We start from the raw sequence: 19,233 nt of genomic DNA, 5'->3' as shown, positions 1-19,233 counted from the left end.
GTTTTACTATTTTGCAGTAACTTCAAAGTGCACAAAATTAAAAAGGAACGCTGTCAACAGTACACTTGCATGACGTCATAGTGTCAGTACTTGCAGTGCATAACGGAACGCACCCTTGGTAGCGAATATGATGACGTATTTTATGACGTCATGAAGTTTGCTGTAACATTTTATAGCACAAGTGAACCAACCGTAGCGCTGCTACAAACGCTCCGTAGTACTTATAGCGTAAACCGGACCGCACTATTAGTCAGTTGTGCTTTATTGTTTGCAGAGCTAATGACATTTGTCATTTTTGTATTTTACTTTAAAAAAATGTTTCTTTATATATCCCTTACATAGAAGTATGGTATAAAATCGGATTTTGTAATTTGGCTCTCTTGAATCTTTTGTAATAAATAAATACAGATTCTGGTCAAAACGCATTTTGATCTACGGCTAGCTATACATTGTTTATCAATTAGCGATTTTAATCTTCAAAAAAAATTTACATATTTGCGTACTATGCTGATTACAAATATCACAATTATAATACAATTTTTTTATCGTAAAATGAGAATAATGAGTTCGTTTATAATTTTTTTTACGGCTTTTTTATGTGTATAGTCGCTCAGATTTTCAGTCTTCATAAAGTATTTTTCATTACCGACTTTTTAAAAGGTGCATGTAGCAAAGCCGTATCGTCAAAGATAGATATGACCACTACTTTGTCAATATTTCGACTACTCCTAATTCTATGAAAAATTCAAGGCACATGAATATTTTTTCATACAGATGCGAGTCGATGTGATTTATTTCATTTCGATTATCTCAACAATATAAAATAAAAAAGTTTTCTAACTTTTGACATAACAAATCTAACCTGATTGATATTGTCAAAAGTTAAGTAACTGCATCAGTGGCATAACTAGAATAATGGGTGTGAGTTCCTCAAAAGGATGGAGTCAAAACAATAAAATAAAACATGAAAAAAATTTTTGAATGTTTTTCAAAAATTTGTAAGAAAGATATAAGGAAGTATTTCAAAAATAACATACCAACATTTTTTTGAAATTCAAAATTTCGAATTTTTTTGAAATAAAAAATATTACGGATAGACAGAGATACAAAAATATTAAACACCGGATATAACGCAAATTAGTTACGGCACTGAAATGCATATATATAAAACTATTTGGGGTCTACTTATTAAAACTTTAATCATTCCAATTTTAAAGTCCTTTTTCGTTTAGAATTAATAATGCATTAATCTAATAATTTGTCCATTTTTAGGAGAAATTTGTTTCAATTAGAATTTTGCAGCAATATATACACATTATGATGAGAACAAATTTTCCAGCAAGAAATCACAGAGGTAGACACAATGTGATGTAATTAGCTATCGAATATGATAACCAATCTTGTAATCAATTGTGTTTGTGTATTTCTTATGGAAAGCTTTCAATGTGTTCACAGTTGATTGTTCTGTTACTATGAAATTGGTTTATAATATAATATTGTAATGACGTGTGTGATGACAGAAACATTGATATAAAGATCACAGATTAAAACCATTATCTTCGAAATTGATTCAAAGACATGAAAAGAGTATACTAGCTCAAGTTGTACGGATATTGTACACTAAGCTGGTAACAAATCGAAGTCGTCTGATACATGTACCATTGGAACATGAACATCTTCTATCTGAGGAATTATTTTGGATTCACAAAGACCCACTTCTTTCAATTTCCATTCCCAATTCATTTGCTGAACAGCGTGCAATGATTCTGCTTCATTGTGATGTCTCAACAGCATACCTTCCTGAAATTAATTAATGATTATAAATAGAAATAAGGATTTTAAAAAAATATATATATAGATCATTCCACGTCAAATCGCCCCCCCGCCCCCCCGCCCAAAATTGTATTGAAGTAAATTTAACTTCCAAGGTACCAAAATTTAGCTTGAAGCATCTAATTTTTTATACCGTGTGGCGATTTTGAGAAATGTTAAATAATGACCTTGGTTTTGTCAGTTATATAAAAAATGGTACGTATTTTCTTATTCAAATCTTTACTATTTTCTTACAAATAAAGTATAAAAGTCATTTTTAATGTAATTTGATCCGCTGAATCCGAATCTGAAGTCAGAAAAACAAAATATATATTTTTGCAAATAAATAATTAGTTAAGAGTTTAACAAGGCTCTGTAATATAAATATAAATTTAAAGATATAAGACAGGCAATAAGAGCCAACTCGCGGATGACAGTGTGTTATCCTAACAAAACTAAATTTTTCGTTAGGATTAAGTATCTGTGCACAAGGCACCAAATTTTACTTGGTCACGGCCAAGATTCAAAATATGAAATAGTCTCATATTTGAGATTTAATTTCAATAACCCTTTCACCCCCCTACGGAAATAAGTAAATGCAAGAGAAAAATATAGATCCGAAAGTCGCTGAATCGGGAATTCCCGAGCTAAACGCGGATGTTGCTGTGGAAACAAATCGTGCACAAGGCACATATTACTCTTGGTGTACTAACCAAGACTTTGAAAATTGAAATAATCTCTTACTTGAGATTTTCTTTCCAAAAACCCTTTGACCCCCTTATTGAAATAAATAATTAATTGCGAGAGAAAAATATAGATCCGAAAGTCACTGAATCGGGAATCGAATCCGAGACCTTTCGCTTGCCGGGCGACTGCTCTTCCAACCCCCTTCACCGAAATTTGAATATTTTACATTTTATATAAAAAAATTGTTAACTTCATAACTCAAAACGTACTTAATGAAAATGAATTTTATTATAATGTTTTAAAAAGCTCTCGAGATAAGCTACAAAAATATATAATGAGAAATAGGGGTTTCCATTAAAAATTGTTAAGTTAACCCTCAAATGACCTCCAAATTTGGCGTTTAGGTCAAAATCAAGATTACCATCAGATATCCCCCTCGAAATCCTACAATTTTTGTATGAAACATTTTTTGAAGGAAGCCTTGGTTTTTGAAATATATTAATGCATTATTTAAAATGGGACACTGTGTGTATACATTAGAATTTATTTAGCTTCCATTTTTGATAAACGTATAAAACATAAAATAGCTAAACTCGAATGGCTAAAGTCTCCACACAATTTGATAAAGTTTCTATATATCTGATTTTTTCCAGTTGAACAATTCTTGTTCTTTACTCGCAATAATAGGCAGCAAATATCGTGAAGGTTTTTGTGTAATTTTTTGCGAAATTTTTCCATCAGAGTATGTAATGTCTTTACCTTAATCTTCTCCCATTTGTCATCGACGTCTTGAAGCCAACTTAAGAACAATCTACCGTTGTATCTACTCCTTGCATTTCTATCTTTCTCTTCTTGTTCAGGAGTAATGACGTTATAAACCTCTTCGTCTTTGAGAATCGTGCAAACAGAAAAGGGAAGAGACTGATTAGCGAGTGCTCTAGCAGCTCTACCATGAACTCTAAGAATTTCCTGTTCCACCGACAGAACTAATTTCTCTTTTTCAACCACATGCTGCATTCTGAGACGGTATCGCTCCTTTTCTTGTTCACTGTACAAATCCTTCATAGATCCATGCAAACCGGCTGGTGGGTTAACATTTGGCTCTTTCGCATTACTAGCTAATACGTATGTACAGCGATTCATTAAGTAATCTTTAAAACCTTGAGGAGGTTTTGGTTGAACGGGAAATAAGCTTTTTCGTCTTCTTTCAATCTGCAAAAAATATTAAAAATTTGTGTATTGAATTTTATAATTTTTTTTATATGTATGAAAACTGAAGTTTTTCTTTTTTTTTCTTTTACAGTTTATATTCTAATAGTTGATACATACAGGGTATAATAATAAAAAGGTCAGAACATTGGATTATCTAGAAAAATATAAGTCCTACAAAAAATGAAAATTGTAGGGCTTAAAACACGCTATGGTATAAAGTACAATCAATTGGTATAAAGACAACAGATAATTGTTTAAAAAAAGAAATGTAATTTGCAACATGCAGCTCCATACTTTTTCTTAAAAGCAACACTGTGTTTTCTTTTCACCAAAATTATGTTTTTTTACACCCTATTTATTGATCTTATTGTTCCGTGCAGTTTTATGATTAAAAATTAAGGTATGATTACCGAAAACTGAATATTTTACAAGATATTTTATATTTTATATAAAAAAATTGTTAACTTCAAACCTTATAATTCGAAAAATACTTAATGAAAATGAACACTATTATAGTGTTTTAGAAAGTTCTCGAGAGATAAGCTACAAGAATATGTAATGAAAAATAAGAGGTTCCATTTAAAAAATTAAAGGTGACCTTTAAATGACTATCCAAGGTCAAACTGATAAGATCAGTAATTTTTTGTACAACTTATATTTTTCGAGATAATCCAGTCTCTCGATCTTTTTTGTTACACCCTGTATATGCGTTGTATGTGTCATCAAATTAGAAAGAGCAAATAAGACAATAAATTTATTTTGTGCAGCCGGCGCGCAAAAAGTCGCCCTTCACGCACATGATGGGATTTTAGAAAGGGCTCCCTTTCCACTCACCGGTCACACAAAATATCGTAACCAACATGTGCGGGTCATAAATCGGCCGATCGTGCGGATTGTCACACTTGGCTTCGCCTCATGCGCCAAACTTCCGCAAACTCTCGGCCGATTTACGATCCCCCGCGCTTGTTAGCTAATATACTATTTAATAATATTACCTGCTTTCTAATATTAAGAAATAATTGATAACAATTAGTGATCGGTTGATCGTGCGGATGAATTTCTGGTCCCGTATTAATAGCTTCAGTCGCTTCGCTGGCAGCGACTGTAGCCGTAGCTTGTTGTGCTTCTTTGTTAGGTCTCATTTTTCTTTTCCTAGGATGAAGTTCTACAGGCGGCGCCGGTGTACCGATATTAGACATAGAGGAGGTATTAACCGGTATGTTCTCTAAATTTTCTGTACTATTATCCTTTTGATTTTTTCCTGAGATATCTACATTTTTATCCGATTTTTCCACGGTTGCGTTAGACTTTGGGATGGTCCCTGTATTTGTCGATTCTGACGAAGTAGCCTTATTAACATCGGATCCAATTATTTCAGGCGTTGGCGAGTGATGTCTTTGTTGTGGCGAAGAATTATTCGAACGATCCATGGAAGTATTAATTGGTAATGGCGACGAATTGGAATAATTTCCATTTCCTGACGAAGGAGTGGTTTCTTTTGATGTGGAACCGTTATTACCATTACCGGTTCTGTAATAATAGTATATGGTTATGAGAATTATATATAGTCATTTAAAAATAAGTAATTTATAACTATAACTTTTCTTATTTTTTTATATAATGATTTATATATTTGTTCTCTCTGTATATTAATATTTTCTGATCCATCATAATCTTTATAGCATAAAAGTTGTGTGGATAGAAAAATATAACTTATTTTATTAAAATAAATATATGAACACTTTGCAGCACATATTTATAAATAACTTTACAAAATCATAAGTGTATTTACTATTTAAAAATTATAAGACATATAACTCAAAGGAAAAGCATATTTGGACCCATATGTTTATAGGAACTTTTTTCTTATTTTGACCTCTAGAATACGCCCTTAAAATCTTCGACATATGTAGGTTTAGAAACTCCCTGTACTCTTTAAAACCATACAATTTCAGTTTAACTCATTTTTCTCTACAGATAATATTGATTATAACATCAAACTAATATTTTCAAAAGCCTCATTTTGTATATCTGAGTAATTAGAACAACAATCTAACTCTTTATTTACCTGTGTGAACTTCTCAATACTCTTTGATGATGCGTTGATCTTTCTTCTCCATGTAAAGCTGAAGCAAAGTCCTTTTTATCGTCTCCTTTTGTATTAGTAGTATTTTCCGTAGGACTAGTTGTACCACTGGCCGACTGATTTTGCTCTTTCTCAGTTGAATCGTTGCTGTTCGAACTAGCAACTACGTAGGGTAATTGATGACTTCTATTCGCAATATTTTTACCGTTTCTATTGCCTTGCTCTTGTTCTGATGCTGTACTTTGTGGGATAACTATCTTCAGAGGCGGTACTTTAGGAGCAATATTAGAATCAGAGCACTTTGATCGATCCTCTTCGCCATCGGATTCAAGAGCTGGAATACTAGTTTTAGCGCTTGTCGAACTAGAAGTATTCGAAGGTTTTGGGCTACTGGCCATCGAGGAAGTACTAGGACTCTTTCTATCTGCGTTGATGGAACTCGTACTTTGACTTCCTTTACTGGATGTGACCCCAGATCCTTGTTTAGTTGATTTAACACACTGCAAATAATTATATATAATTATTATTATAATATATGTATACAATATATAATCGCTAGAAAGAGAATATCCCGCGAAAAATGATTAAATATGATTTAAATATGGTTTTTATTACTTGTTTATATGAACTAAATTAAACTCAAATAAAAACCAATGTCAAATTTAAAAGTAATTAAATTCATATATGTTCTGAATATGCATCCCAATTAAATTTAAATATGTTCTTGCTATCGAATTTAACTTGTCCAGCCGCATATATGGATTATATTAATATTTAATAAGCATCTAATCAACTTGAGTTTCTAATTTGGTTTAAATTTGAAACAAATAAATTTTTAATTAACACACAAATTGTTAATTAAATTAATTAACACATGTAAGAACTGTGTTTCAAGACTAACAAATATTCGGCGTACAGTTCGCATAGACTAGAATTTGTTAATGATATTAATTATTCGTATATACACAAACCGTGTTGGCTTTTAACATACTGGCGTTTATTTCGATATTTCTTATCTGTTTATTATGTTTTACTGCGATATGTTTACATATTTTATAATTTCAGTTTTAGTTAATATAGGTCATTAGCTTTTAATCATTATAAATATACGTACTCAGATAGCCACAGTGATTATTATTATACATAAGTATACGAAAAATTAACATTGAAGATAAGTAAATTAATAAAAATGGACTTACAGTTAAATCGAGTAAGATGTTATATTGTGACGTGGAGGCTTTTCGATGTTGATAGCTCGAGGTAACAATAACGTATGATTTTTAACTCTCAGAGAGACGCACAACTGAGAAAATAGTTAGTTGTTTATGTTTTTTAACTTTCAAATCTTTGGTAGTCTATGTATAATGTCGTCATAAATTACTGGCAAGTCATCAATATCTGTTTTTAAATTGAGACTGTTATTTTGCCTTTTTATAAATATCATCTCTGAAATCAATCTTTTACTATATTGCGATTCTTTATCAAGTATTTTTTCATTGTCCCAACAAAATTCATAATTATGTTTTAATCTATGGTCAGTGATTACCGATTTTTTTACATTTCTGTGTATATTAGATCGATGTTCAGATATTCTAGTAGATAATTTCCTACTAGTCTGACCAACATACGATGCATTGCACTCTTTACAGTCTATCTTATATATTACATTGGTATTTAAACACTTAGGAATAGGATCTTTATGTACTTTAACATATTTAATAATATATGAATTTTAAATCGGCCAATAGAGCCCAAGCGCGAAAAAGTAATTCTTCGGAACTGTATCTCTTGGTTTGAGATTACTAAGTTCCATATATAAATTAATCTCAAATTTACATATGGAGAAAAATAGGCGAGAAAAATATAGGTCCGAAAAGTCGCTGAAGCGGGAATCGAACCCGCGTCTTTCACTTTCCGCGGGTTCGATTCTCGCTTCAGCGACTTTTCGGATCTATATTTTTCTCGCCTATTTTTCTCCATATGTAAATTTGAGATTAATTTATATATGGAACTTAGTAATCTCAAACCAAGAGATACAGTTCCGAAGAATTACTTTTTCGCGCTTGGGCTCTATTGGCCGATTTAAAATTCATATATTATTATTATTATTAATATTGATGAGAGCCGACGTATATTTCTTATCTGATTTAATATATTTATTAAATTTGTTAAAACTATAAAAAGAGAGTTTAACATTCATATCTTTAATAATGTTTCTCTATTGTTCAGTGAGTGTCGGTAAGAATGGGATGCAAAAATACGAGACTTTTACATTTTGGTCATTCTTATTTGTAAGAATATTTCGTTTTTCTTAAATGTTTTAGTCTTTGGTTCATTGTGTCAAAAATCAATTTCAGAGGATAATTATTTTCAAGTAATATTTTGATTACTAACTCTAAATTTTCTTATGAAATTCTGGATTTGATAATAAGAAGGCTCGATCAACTAGCCCCATTATCGTACCTCGTTTTTGACTCATAGGATGTTGAGACAGGAAGTTCAGATATCTACCAGAAAACATTTTTTTATGGTACCAATCATATATAATGTTATTATTTTTTAATATCAATGTTAGGTCGAGAAAATTAATTTTATTATTGTCTTGAATTTCAAGAGTAAACTGGATTCTTTCGTGAAAGAAATTAAATAGATTTAATGTGTGATCTATGGAATCCGATGGAGCAGCCATTATTATATCATCAACATATCTAAAATATATAGGTGGACAAAACTTTAGTAGTTAAAGAGCTTTATTTTCTAAATCCTGTAATACAATATCAGTTATGATAGAAGATATCAATCTTTTTAGTCAGATGGTTTTGTCGCTAGCAATCAATATTTTTTTATGTATTGCTATTGATCTTTTGTAGAAATGTATTACTAGTAACGCCAATTAATCATTTATTTCTAGTGCTTAAAATACTGGTATACAGTAATTTAAGTACTAGAAATAAGTGATTAAGTACTTAAAATAAGTGATAAATTGGCGTTACTAATGATAAATTTCTATAAAAGATTACTGCCTATAAAGTGTTGCGTTTTATAAATTTTATCAAAAGTTTATCTTTTTTTTTTTAATTCAAGGTTAAGTTTCTTACTAATTGTAAGCATATCCCTTATAGAAATTTATCACCAGTAACGCCAATTAATCACTTATTTCGAATACTTAAAATACTAGTATACAGTAATTTAAGTACTCGAAATATCAGTGATTATAAGTACTCGAAATAAGTGATAAATTGGCGTTACTAGTGATAAATTTCTATAAGGGGTGGTCAAACACTCCTACAGCACGAAATATTACTAAAATATTGCATAAATATTTCAATATTGCGCCATATTATAAATATTGCAGCAATATTGTGCAAATATAATAAGTTATTATTTTATTGGAGACATTGCAAATTATTACTGCTATATTATAATGCAATCACATAGTTCTTTCATTTACCACTATGCGCCGCAAGTTGAACTATCTAACTCGCATTAAGTTTTAGTCCCGAGAATTATATAAAGCATGCAAAAAGTAGCAATTACAATCAACACTTTTAATGAATTTAATTTTTTCTGATGCGATCCTAATACAAGGAACTCAAATATTAAATTGATTGCTCAGAAATCAGACAAATAAATGTCTGAATAAATGAAAAAAATAAAAAAATAAATATTCTGCAATATTTTATAAATATTATATTCACCTTTGTAGAAATAAATCAGTATTATTGCAGAAATGTTGCACAATATAGTTTGAGAACAGACATATCTATATATTGGCAAGTTTTTAGAAATATTGCATACAATATTTCAATTTTGCAAAACAATATTTTTGCAATATTCTGTCAATATTTCGTGCTGTAGGGGCAAATAAGAAATATATAATAATAATAAATTAAATATATATAATAATAAATATATACATATTAATAAAAAAGTATATAATAATGTTTGTGTATATATAAATAATTAATATTATTAACAAATTATTCTAGCCTATGCAAACTGCGCGCCGCACATTTGTTAGTCTTGAAACACAGCTCTTACATGTATTAATTAATTTAATTAACAATTTGTGTGTTAATTAAAAACTTATTTGTTCCAAATATAAATCAAATTAGAAACTCATACAGGTTAGTTAAATGCTTATTAAATATTAATACCCCCATAGCAAAAACATTGGTGATATCATGGTGATGTGCAAATGTTCGCTTTGTCACAATATGATATCATTGTGACATCACACTTGTGACAAAGCGGACATCGCTATGACATCCAGAACACATCAAGATATCATCAATGTTTTTGCTATGGGGGTATGATTCATATATGCGCCTGGACAAGTTAAATTCGATAGCAAGAACATATTTTAATTTAATTTTGATGTATATTCAGAACATATATGAATTTAATTATTTTTACATTTGACATTTGGTTTTTATTTGAATTTAATTTAGCTCATATAAATAAGTAATAAAAACCATATTTAAATCATATTTAACTGTTAATCGCGGGATACATAAATTCCTTTATTTATTGCTATGTGACACGCAATACACGCTTATTTATCTCGTATATTTTCGTCATGAGAATTATATAAAGTTAGCCAAGTAGTTATTATACATATATTAATAATATAATTACATGACCTGTTTTTATAGTTGAACTAGTTGCGCTAGAGTTTATCTTTTTCTCCTTCTAATTTTTTAAAGATTGATTGTGAGATACAGTATTAAAAAAATATTTTTCATTTATTCAACAATTGACCAGAAAAAAACGATTGAAAATCATTAAAAACTAATAATTAAATATCATTAAAAACTAATAATTAAATAAAGCTCCATTAGTAAGTAAAGTTCTCGTCCAATCACTGGAGTTAAGCAATGCTTGATCATGATCAATCTTTAGATAGGTGGTGACCGCTTGGGAGCATTATTTTATTTTGTATAAAATAATTTAAATTAAATTTGAATTAAGATTCAGAACTTATTAATTTCATATATAATTTCAATTAAATTTTAATTTAATTTAAATATATTAGCTAATTAAATCCTTATTAAGACAAATTAAATATGAATATCTTAATGATGAAATAATACTAAGAATTACGTATATATACTTTGCATACTTCGAAACATATGTACGAATATGCATGTCTATTAAGAATATATGACATGTAAACATATGTTTTGTAGTATACAATATATATATATATATATATATATATATATATATATATATATTTATTTATATATATACATTCTAGACATTTTTAATCCACATTTTTATATTCTTAATTAGTTTTATATATAGAACAAATTCAATTCTTACCTTTTCTCCACCACCAACAGCATTCCTATTGATATTCTGCCTTCCCAATGTGCTAGTCTTCGCGGTCTCCTTCGTGTTCTCGGAATCTTTTCGTTTCTTCCGACGAACTTCCTCATCTTGCTCCTCCGCGTTGTCACCCTCGAAGTTACGCTTCGCTGTTGGCGACATCGAAGCGGTCGATACTTCGTCGGAGGTCAGTGGTGTCGTTATTGCTTCATTGATAGATATTGATGAACCACTGGCATTATTATCACCGCCATGATTATTTTGGCCGTTCAAGGATTTACCACTATCCTTATCCTTGTCCGGATTAGGATTCGGAGATGAGCTCGCGCCTCTCACCGGGGTCGGCTCTTTCGAGCTCTTAAATTCGTATATGTCACCGCTATCGGTAGACGATGCATTGCCGGATGTGCTGGTACCCGAAGCTGCATTTGTGCTTACCGACGACGTATTGGCTGGTGTTTTCGACGAAGTCTCCATGGAGCCTTGACTCTATTTATTAATAAAAATATTTGCATTAGCAATAAAATATAAAGAAATTGATATACACGAGCACATCGAATTTTAACTCTTAACTACATTAGCGGGATATCAACGTACAATTATTACGCAAATATTTTTCAAATAGTACATGCAATGTTCCTAAGCTCTACAAAGTTTATTTTCCATTATATTTGTAATAAATGATTATCTTTCAGTTTCAGAATATTTAATTAATACACCAGATATAAAAAACACCAACTTTATAAATTTTATTTCAGTTAAAATACATTAAAATTTGGGGTACAAAATTACCCTGCGGATGTAGTTGTGTAGCCAGATCTGGCCAATGTTAAAGGTTAAATGTGCCCTTTGAATCTATTCTTCTCTCTTAATGAATAATGTTTTATATTTTAAAATTTTAATCAACTAAGATTCGATAACGGCTCTGTAATATAAATATAAATCCTAAATGACAAGAAGGCGTAAAGAGCCAAACGTGGATGTTGAAAATAAACCGTGCACAAGGCAACGTATTATTCTCGGTGTACTAACCAAGACTTGAAAATTGAAATAAACTCTTACTTGATATTTAATTTCAAAAACCCCTAACCCCCCTACGGAAATAAATAAATGCAAGAGAAAAATATAGATCCGAAAGTCGCTGAATCGGGAATCGAACCCGAGACCTTTCGCTTGCCGGGCGACTGCTCTTCCATCTGAGCTATTCAGACCCTTCGACTCTATTCGCTTTGTGCATGATTACATGTGGCGCCGACTAACGGTAAAATATAATACTTAGACTGAAACAATTTATGAAATGTATAAGGAGAATTAAAATAAAAGTTTTCAATATACTATAATAATTACACATCCAAATATCGTAAGTACTATATAATTTTACTAATTACTTTAATTCTTTTAACTACTATAATAATCTAATTATTAATACTATATAATTTTTATTTCATAAAATATATTAAATATTAACCTCTGTAAACTGAGAAAAATATCTTAACCAATAACAATTTTTTTATTTTTCTTCTTAGACTGATAAATTGTTCAAAATGAATATAATTTTGAGAACAGGATTTAAAGGAATTACTCATTCAATTGATTTTCATCCTCAAACTATCGTAAAAGGGAAAAAATTAGCTATATCTCATGTTCAAAGAGTAGAAAAAAATATACAAATGACACTGGTATTTTGATAACAGGTAGTGTCATACGTCAAACTTCTGTCACTTTACACCCTTACAAAGTTAGTTTAGAGAGGTAAATATTGACATGATTGATATTTAATAATTTAATTTATATTTTTTATAACTGATTAAATGTATTTTAGTTGGATAATAATCGTCATGTGCTTCTTGTTTCTTGTAATTGTGTGTCAAATGCAGGAAAGAAATGCAAACATATTTATGCTTTAGTATGGTATGTAAACTCTGATAGGAGTGCAACAAAAACATCTATACATCAAGAAATGTACTCCAAGTCACTAATAGTTTCCAAAGAATTCAAGAAAAAGCTATATTACAAGAATAAAGTAATAATTCCTTTTAATCTTCAGATATCAGAGTGAAAAGCGATTGTGCGTTATTAAGAATTTTACAGGCAAGTAATATAACAGAAACTGAAAGTATTGTAAAACAAATTATAATAGTTATTTTAGACAATGTTATAAAAAGTTTTAATGTTAATCGAATGAAAGAAACAATTTTAAAATTAATATATTTAACTAAACATAATATAATTTATGGTACAACAAACATTGTGATGGATGTTAAGTTAGACGAGTTTTATAATATAAATGTGAGACTTATAAATGATCAATTATTACATTTGTGCATAAGAACCAAAGATCAAAGTGAATGCAAAGAATGGTTTGATGCAAGATGTGCAAGAATAAGTGCGACTAAAGCACATAGTATAAAATGTAATAAAAAAAAAGATAAAAATGAACTAGCAATTGAGCTTTTGAAACCTAAAAATTTGAAAATAGCGTCTTTAGAATATGGAAAGAAAAATGAAAAAAAGCTATATGTGATTATATTAATAAATACAATAAAAATGTTCAAATATTAGGTTTATTTGTAAATCCACTTCAATCATGGCTTTGTGCGAGTGTTGATATGGCATTGTAATTGATACGAATGATTTAAAAATTTTAGAAATAAAATGTCCTTCATCTTGTAGTTATACACCAATTTTTGATGCAACAAAAAATACATTTAATGTATCTTATTTATACTTTAATGAAAATAATGAGATAAAACTGAAAGCTTCTCATTCGTATTATACTCAATGTCAGATTCAAATGTATGTAACAGGACTGCATATGTGTCATTTATATGTATGGTCTAGAAAGGATAGCTGTTTAGCAACAGTTTTAAGAGATGAAATATTCTTGCAACAAGTGGTTCCTAAAATACAAAATTTTTATTTTCAATATTATTTAAATGCGTTATATAATTCTTACATAACTAATAATTTATAATAAGTTTTTGTTGTTTAAATTATTTAAAGCAATATTGTTTTTTAAAAGTTATAAATTTTAAATAGCGTTGATATTGTTACATTTTTTAATCTAAAGTAAAAATATTAATACTAAATAATTTTATATATTAAATTTTTTAAAATTGTAAGAGAAAAATTATTATTAAGTTATAATTTTGTTCATATTTTAATATTTATATAATGCATAAATTATAATCTAACACATAAAACAAAATATATATAATGAAATTTAATAAGAGTTTACTATTATTATTTATTAATAAAATTTAATTGTTATCCTGATCTGCTATGATTGGCAGTTGCAGATTCACCAACACACAACACATGGTAATGTCGTCACAATATGGTAGCATATTTAGGGTGAATTTATTTAAAATATGATAGGTTCGAAGACGTTGCATTATACGCTCTATGTGAATACGTATACTAGCTACTCTATAAGTTTCTTCTATTTCCTCTTCTGAGAAAGTTCCATTCTTCAAAACAGGAGGCATAACTAGTAAAACATTTTTTCCTTCGTCATCCAATTTGTTTTTAACTTGAGAAAATCCTTTGTCAGCAAGAATCTGATCATTTTCTTCAAGTAAATTTAATATTCCGGATTCTATTTTGATTTGTGAATCTGCTGCACGTCCACCAAAACATTTTGATCTAAAAGAAATAAATCCTGATGGAGTACAACCAACTAAAATTTTTAATCTGTATCCTTTTTTATATTGAGTAAAAGAACACTCGACGTTCAATAGAAGAAGGTGTCTCAACCAAAAACTCTGTGCAGTCAATAATAACTCTACATTTAGAATAATTTTCTTTGAAATATTTGGGCATAGTTTCATCTACGGTGTGTCGACTAGGCCATGTAATAAAATTTTGACAAGCACTGCTCAAATGCTGAAGCACAGAATAAAATATTCTTGTTACTGTTGTTCTATTTATATTAAATAGCACACTTAAGGCTGAAAAACTTAATCCATATTTCATTTTAAACAAAAATATAAGCAATCTATTTTCTTCATTAATTTTTTTATAATTATATTGTTCATTTGCAATAATAATTTTTAACAATAATGAAAAATTTGCTAACGTCACTCCGGCCAAATCATTTCTCTATCAGTTTTTATACTTTTTAGACCATGAAAACCATTTTCACATTTTAATAAACCAGATGTTCCAACACATTTATCTACATATAAAACTTGATTTCCACAACTTTTTTCAGCCATTTTTTTCTATTGTATATTATTTTTGGCTCTTCTGGGCAACATGTTTGTGTTTCTACAGAACACTTTGTACTATCATTATAAATATATCGATTGCATATAAATACATGTATGCTTGATCTTTCAGAGTCTAATTTTTCACACATAATTTGTACTTGACATCCTTGATCGACTGTCCGAGATCCAAGAATATTATTTTCATTTTCTTCTAAAGAATCTTGTTGAATTAAAAGATTACAATCTTCTTCTTTTTTTAAACTCAATATTTTTCTTCTTTTTAATCAAATCTTCTTTATCAGACCCTTTAGATGATCTTTTTAAAAAACGTTGATATCGCCCAAGAGCAACATTGTCTGAAGTATATTTTTTTTATAAATACTTGGGAAAATAGTGGGATTGTAGCTGGGACTACGAGGGTCTTCTGACTTTTTATTTTCAATAAAATGGTCACTGCATATGCGCGACCTATTATGTGGCTTCCAATCTGATCCATCGGGTCTAGGAAATGAAATTATTAAAATAAATAAATAAGCTTTATTTGTGCATATTTTTGAATTTTTAGTCACTAATTAATTATATTTAACTTAATTTTTTTTATAGCTCTTAACCATATTTCACGTCTTTGTACTTTATGTGAATAATGTACATTAGATGTTGGAAAACAATAAAATGATTTATCTGGAGTATCACAAGAATTATTTTTGCAATTTAATACACAACAATATAATTTTGCTTTTTTTTTAATTGTTTATTTTCCATTTTTCTAATTTATTAAAAGATTAGTGTGTTTTGACAGCTTATTCAGGCTAACTTTCCAAAATAGCCAATATGAACGCTTAAATCGTTTCGCGAATCCTCTCCACATTCATGCACAAAGCGAATATCTTTCTCTGCTTATATATAATCTAAATATTCGCCGGCGTGTGCATAAACAACTAAGATTCGATAACGGCTCTGTATCTATCTTAGTTGTTTATACACACGCCGGCGAATAGGCGATATTAAGATTATATATAAGCAGAGAAAGGTATGGAGTTGAAGAGTCTGAATAGCTCAGATGGAAGAGTAGTCGCCCGGCAAGCGAAAGGTCTCGGGTTCGATTCCCGATTCAGCGACTTTCGGATCTATATTTTTCTCTTGCATTTATTTATTTCCGTAGGGGGGGTTAGGGGTTTTTGAAATTAAATCTCCAGTAAGAAATGATTTCAAATTAAAATCTCAAGTAAGAGATTATTTCAATTTTCAAGTCTTGGTTAGTACACCGAGAATAATACGTTGTCTTGTGCACGGTTTATTTTCAACATCCGCGTTTGGCTCTTTACGCCTTCTTGTGATTTAAAATTTTAATATTAAACAGTTTCCTTGATAATCAATCAACCGTAAAATTTCAAAATATCTTTTTATTCCAAAATGGCATTTAAGAACTTTTAGCGTGTTTTCGCGCTTTTGACGTCACAATTCCAACAAGTCGTACTCCAACATACTCATATCCAACATACTCATACTTTACATTTCATATTGCTACATATATTGTAATCCTGACTCAATTAAATATTAGATGTTCGCTTTCGTTTATGAAATATAACTTTGAAATATTGTATTTTTAATCTAACCAGCATAATAAATTTAATATAATAAAACTATATTTATAATACAAAAATAATATTTATTGAATTAAATTATTAATTAAACATTAAGTATTTATCAAAGATAAAACATAAATGTGCGTGGAGATACTTATTAGTTAATATTCTTCTTTTAATCTAATCTCAAAGTGAATTAATGCGGTTGTAAAGTTTATTGATATTATATAAGAATACACATATATGAATAGAAGTGAAGCTGTATTCACTTTTTATTTTTAATAAATATTTAAATTATTGAACTCTATATACATACTAATAAACTTACATATTAACCATTTTTTATTATAAAAATAACAATTATTTTGTTATTTTTACTATTTTATTAATTTTTTATAATTATTTTATTTTATTATTTGTTATTATTTTATTATTTATCCAATATTTAAGTTTTATGGAAAATAGCACACTATTTTATTTTTAATTTTTACACCAGATAAAAAGATAAATATACATTTAATTTTTTTCAAAAGCATAAATATGTGTAAACAATAAATTTTTTTTTAATTAATACATACGTAATATACACGTATTTAATTACTCTGTATGATAACTACTGATGGAACGAAATCATAATCTGAACTGCTAGTCTGATTCACAACGATAAATGCTTTTATAATTAAAAATAAAATAATGTTGGTATTGCATCAATGTCATCTCATACATTTTAAGATTGCATAAGCCTATTGGTTTATTCATTGCATTGTATCATTGTATTGGGTTGTTCAAAAAGTCATTGCGTTTTTTTCCAATAGATAGCGCTGTCCACATTTATTTGTATCTGAGCGTGCCATGAATGTCAAATGTTTATGCACATTTTGTTGTTGACACTTAACCTAAAAACCAAAAAAAAGTTGACGCAATTTAGTCGAGTTTTGTGCTTGCAATTGTAGTTTAAACATGGAGAATTTTGAAGAGCATATTCGCCATATTTTGCTTTATTACTTTAAAAAAGGGAAGAAAGCAACTGAAGCAAGGGAAGAGTTGCGTCAAGTTTACGGCAGAAATGTCATTGAAAAACGTCAGTGCCAGAACTGGTTCGCCCGATTCCGTGGTGGTGATTTTTCGGTTAAAGACGCTCATCGCTCCGGTAGGCCTTCCGAGATTGACGACGATAAAATCAAGGCATTGGTGCAAGCAAATAAGCATTCAACGGTTCGGGAGCTTGCTACCGCTCTAAAAGTGTCCATTGGAAGTGTTCATGGACATTTGAAATCGCTTGGTTTCGTGAAGAAGCTCGATATTTGGGTACCGCATGAGTTGAAAGAAATTCATCTGACAAAGCGTATGAACGTCTGCGATCAACTCACCAAACGCGAAGAAAACGATCCGTTCTTGAAGCGTATGATCACGGGCGACGAAAAATGGATTGTCTACAACAATATGAGCCGAAAAAGGAGTTGGAGTAAGCGAGATGAAGCACCGGAAAGGCAAGCAAAGGCGGACATCCACCAAAAGAAGGTGATGCTGTTAATCTGGTGGGATTGGAAGGGACCAGTCTTCTATGAGCTGCTTCCACAGAATAAAACGATCAATTCCGATGTCTACTGTGAGCAGCTACAGAAATTAAGTGATGCCATCGCACAGAAACGTCCCGAGCTGATCAATCGTAAGGGTGTGGTGTTTCACCACGACGATGCGAGACCACACACAAGTTTGGTCACTCGGCAAAAATTATTGCACATTGGTTGGGATGTGTTGCCACATCCACCATATAGCCCAGACCTTGCGCCATCAGACTTCCATCTATTTCGCTCCTTGCAAAACTCCTTGAACGGTAAAACGTTTGCTTCTGAAGACCTCATCAAACAGCATCTTGACAAGTTTCTCGCAGAGAAAGATAGGAAGTTTTATGAACGCGGTATTATGAAATTGCCCGAGAGATGGCAAAAGGTCATTGAACAAAACGGCCAATATATTATTGATTAATGTTCATTACGTATATTAAATAAACGCACCTGAAAATCAAATGAAAAAAACGCAATAACTTTTTGAACAACCCAATACATATTAATCTATTTACGACTTTAATTTTTAATGTATAAAAATGTTATTTTGATCATATGCGAAAATTATCTACTGCGTTGATTGGTACAATTTGTGAATTATATTATATTATATATATTATACAATTTATTTATTTTATAAATTATTTTATAAAATTATTATATATATATCTAAATATATAAATTAATAAATTAAATTTGTTAGATATAAATTATAATGTACAATACATGTTGCAATCGGT

At 29.8% G+C, this 19,233-nt stretch overlaps 1 protein-coding gene and 1 long non-coding RNA gene across 2 annotated transcripts in view; both read right to left on the bottom strand.

Moving 5' to 3' along the window:
• Window positions 1–409: 409 nt before the first annotated feature.
• The window catches only part of LOC114944394 (uncharacterized), a 57,478-nt gene continuing 38,654 nt past the window's right edge, over window positions 410–19,233 (bottom strand). The window contains 5 exon segments of the mRNA XM_085480693.1: window positions 410–1,800; window positions 3,259–3,711; window positions 4,707–5,241; window positions 5,780–6,297; window positions 11,123–11,617. Of these exon segments, the coding sequence (XP_085336819.1) occupies window positions 1,621–1,800; window positions 3,259–3,711; window positions 4,707–5,241; window positions 5,780–6,297; window positions 11,123–11,617 (2,181 nt within the window). The 3' untranslated portion in view covers window positions 410–1,620.
• On the bottom strand, window positions 17,745–19,073 carry LOC146723964 (uncharacterized). Its single transcript, XR_014924266.1, has 2 exons — window positions 18,944–19,073; window positions 17,745–17,821 (listed from the first exon to the last, which is right to left on the bottom strand). It is a non-coding gene; the product is annotated as an uncharacterized LOC146723964 (long non-coding RNA).

The sequence above is a fragment of the Nylanderia fulva genome, unplaced genomic scaffold (genome assembly GCF_048542155.1).
Source record: "Nylanderia fulva isolate GAGA-0341 unplaced genomic scaffold, ASM4854215v1 Scaffold158, whole genome shotgun sequence".
In the NCBI taxonomy this organism is placed as follows: domain Eukaryota; kingdom Metazoa; phylum Arthropoda; class Insecta; order Hymenoptera; family Formicidae; genus Nylanderia; species Nylanderia fulva.
Note: the sequence above shows the minus strand (reverse complement) of the source record. Positions and strands in the feature narration are given on the sequence as shown.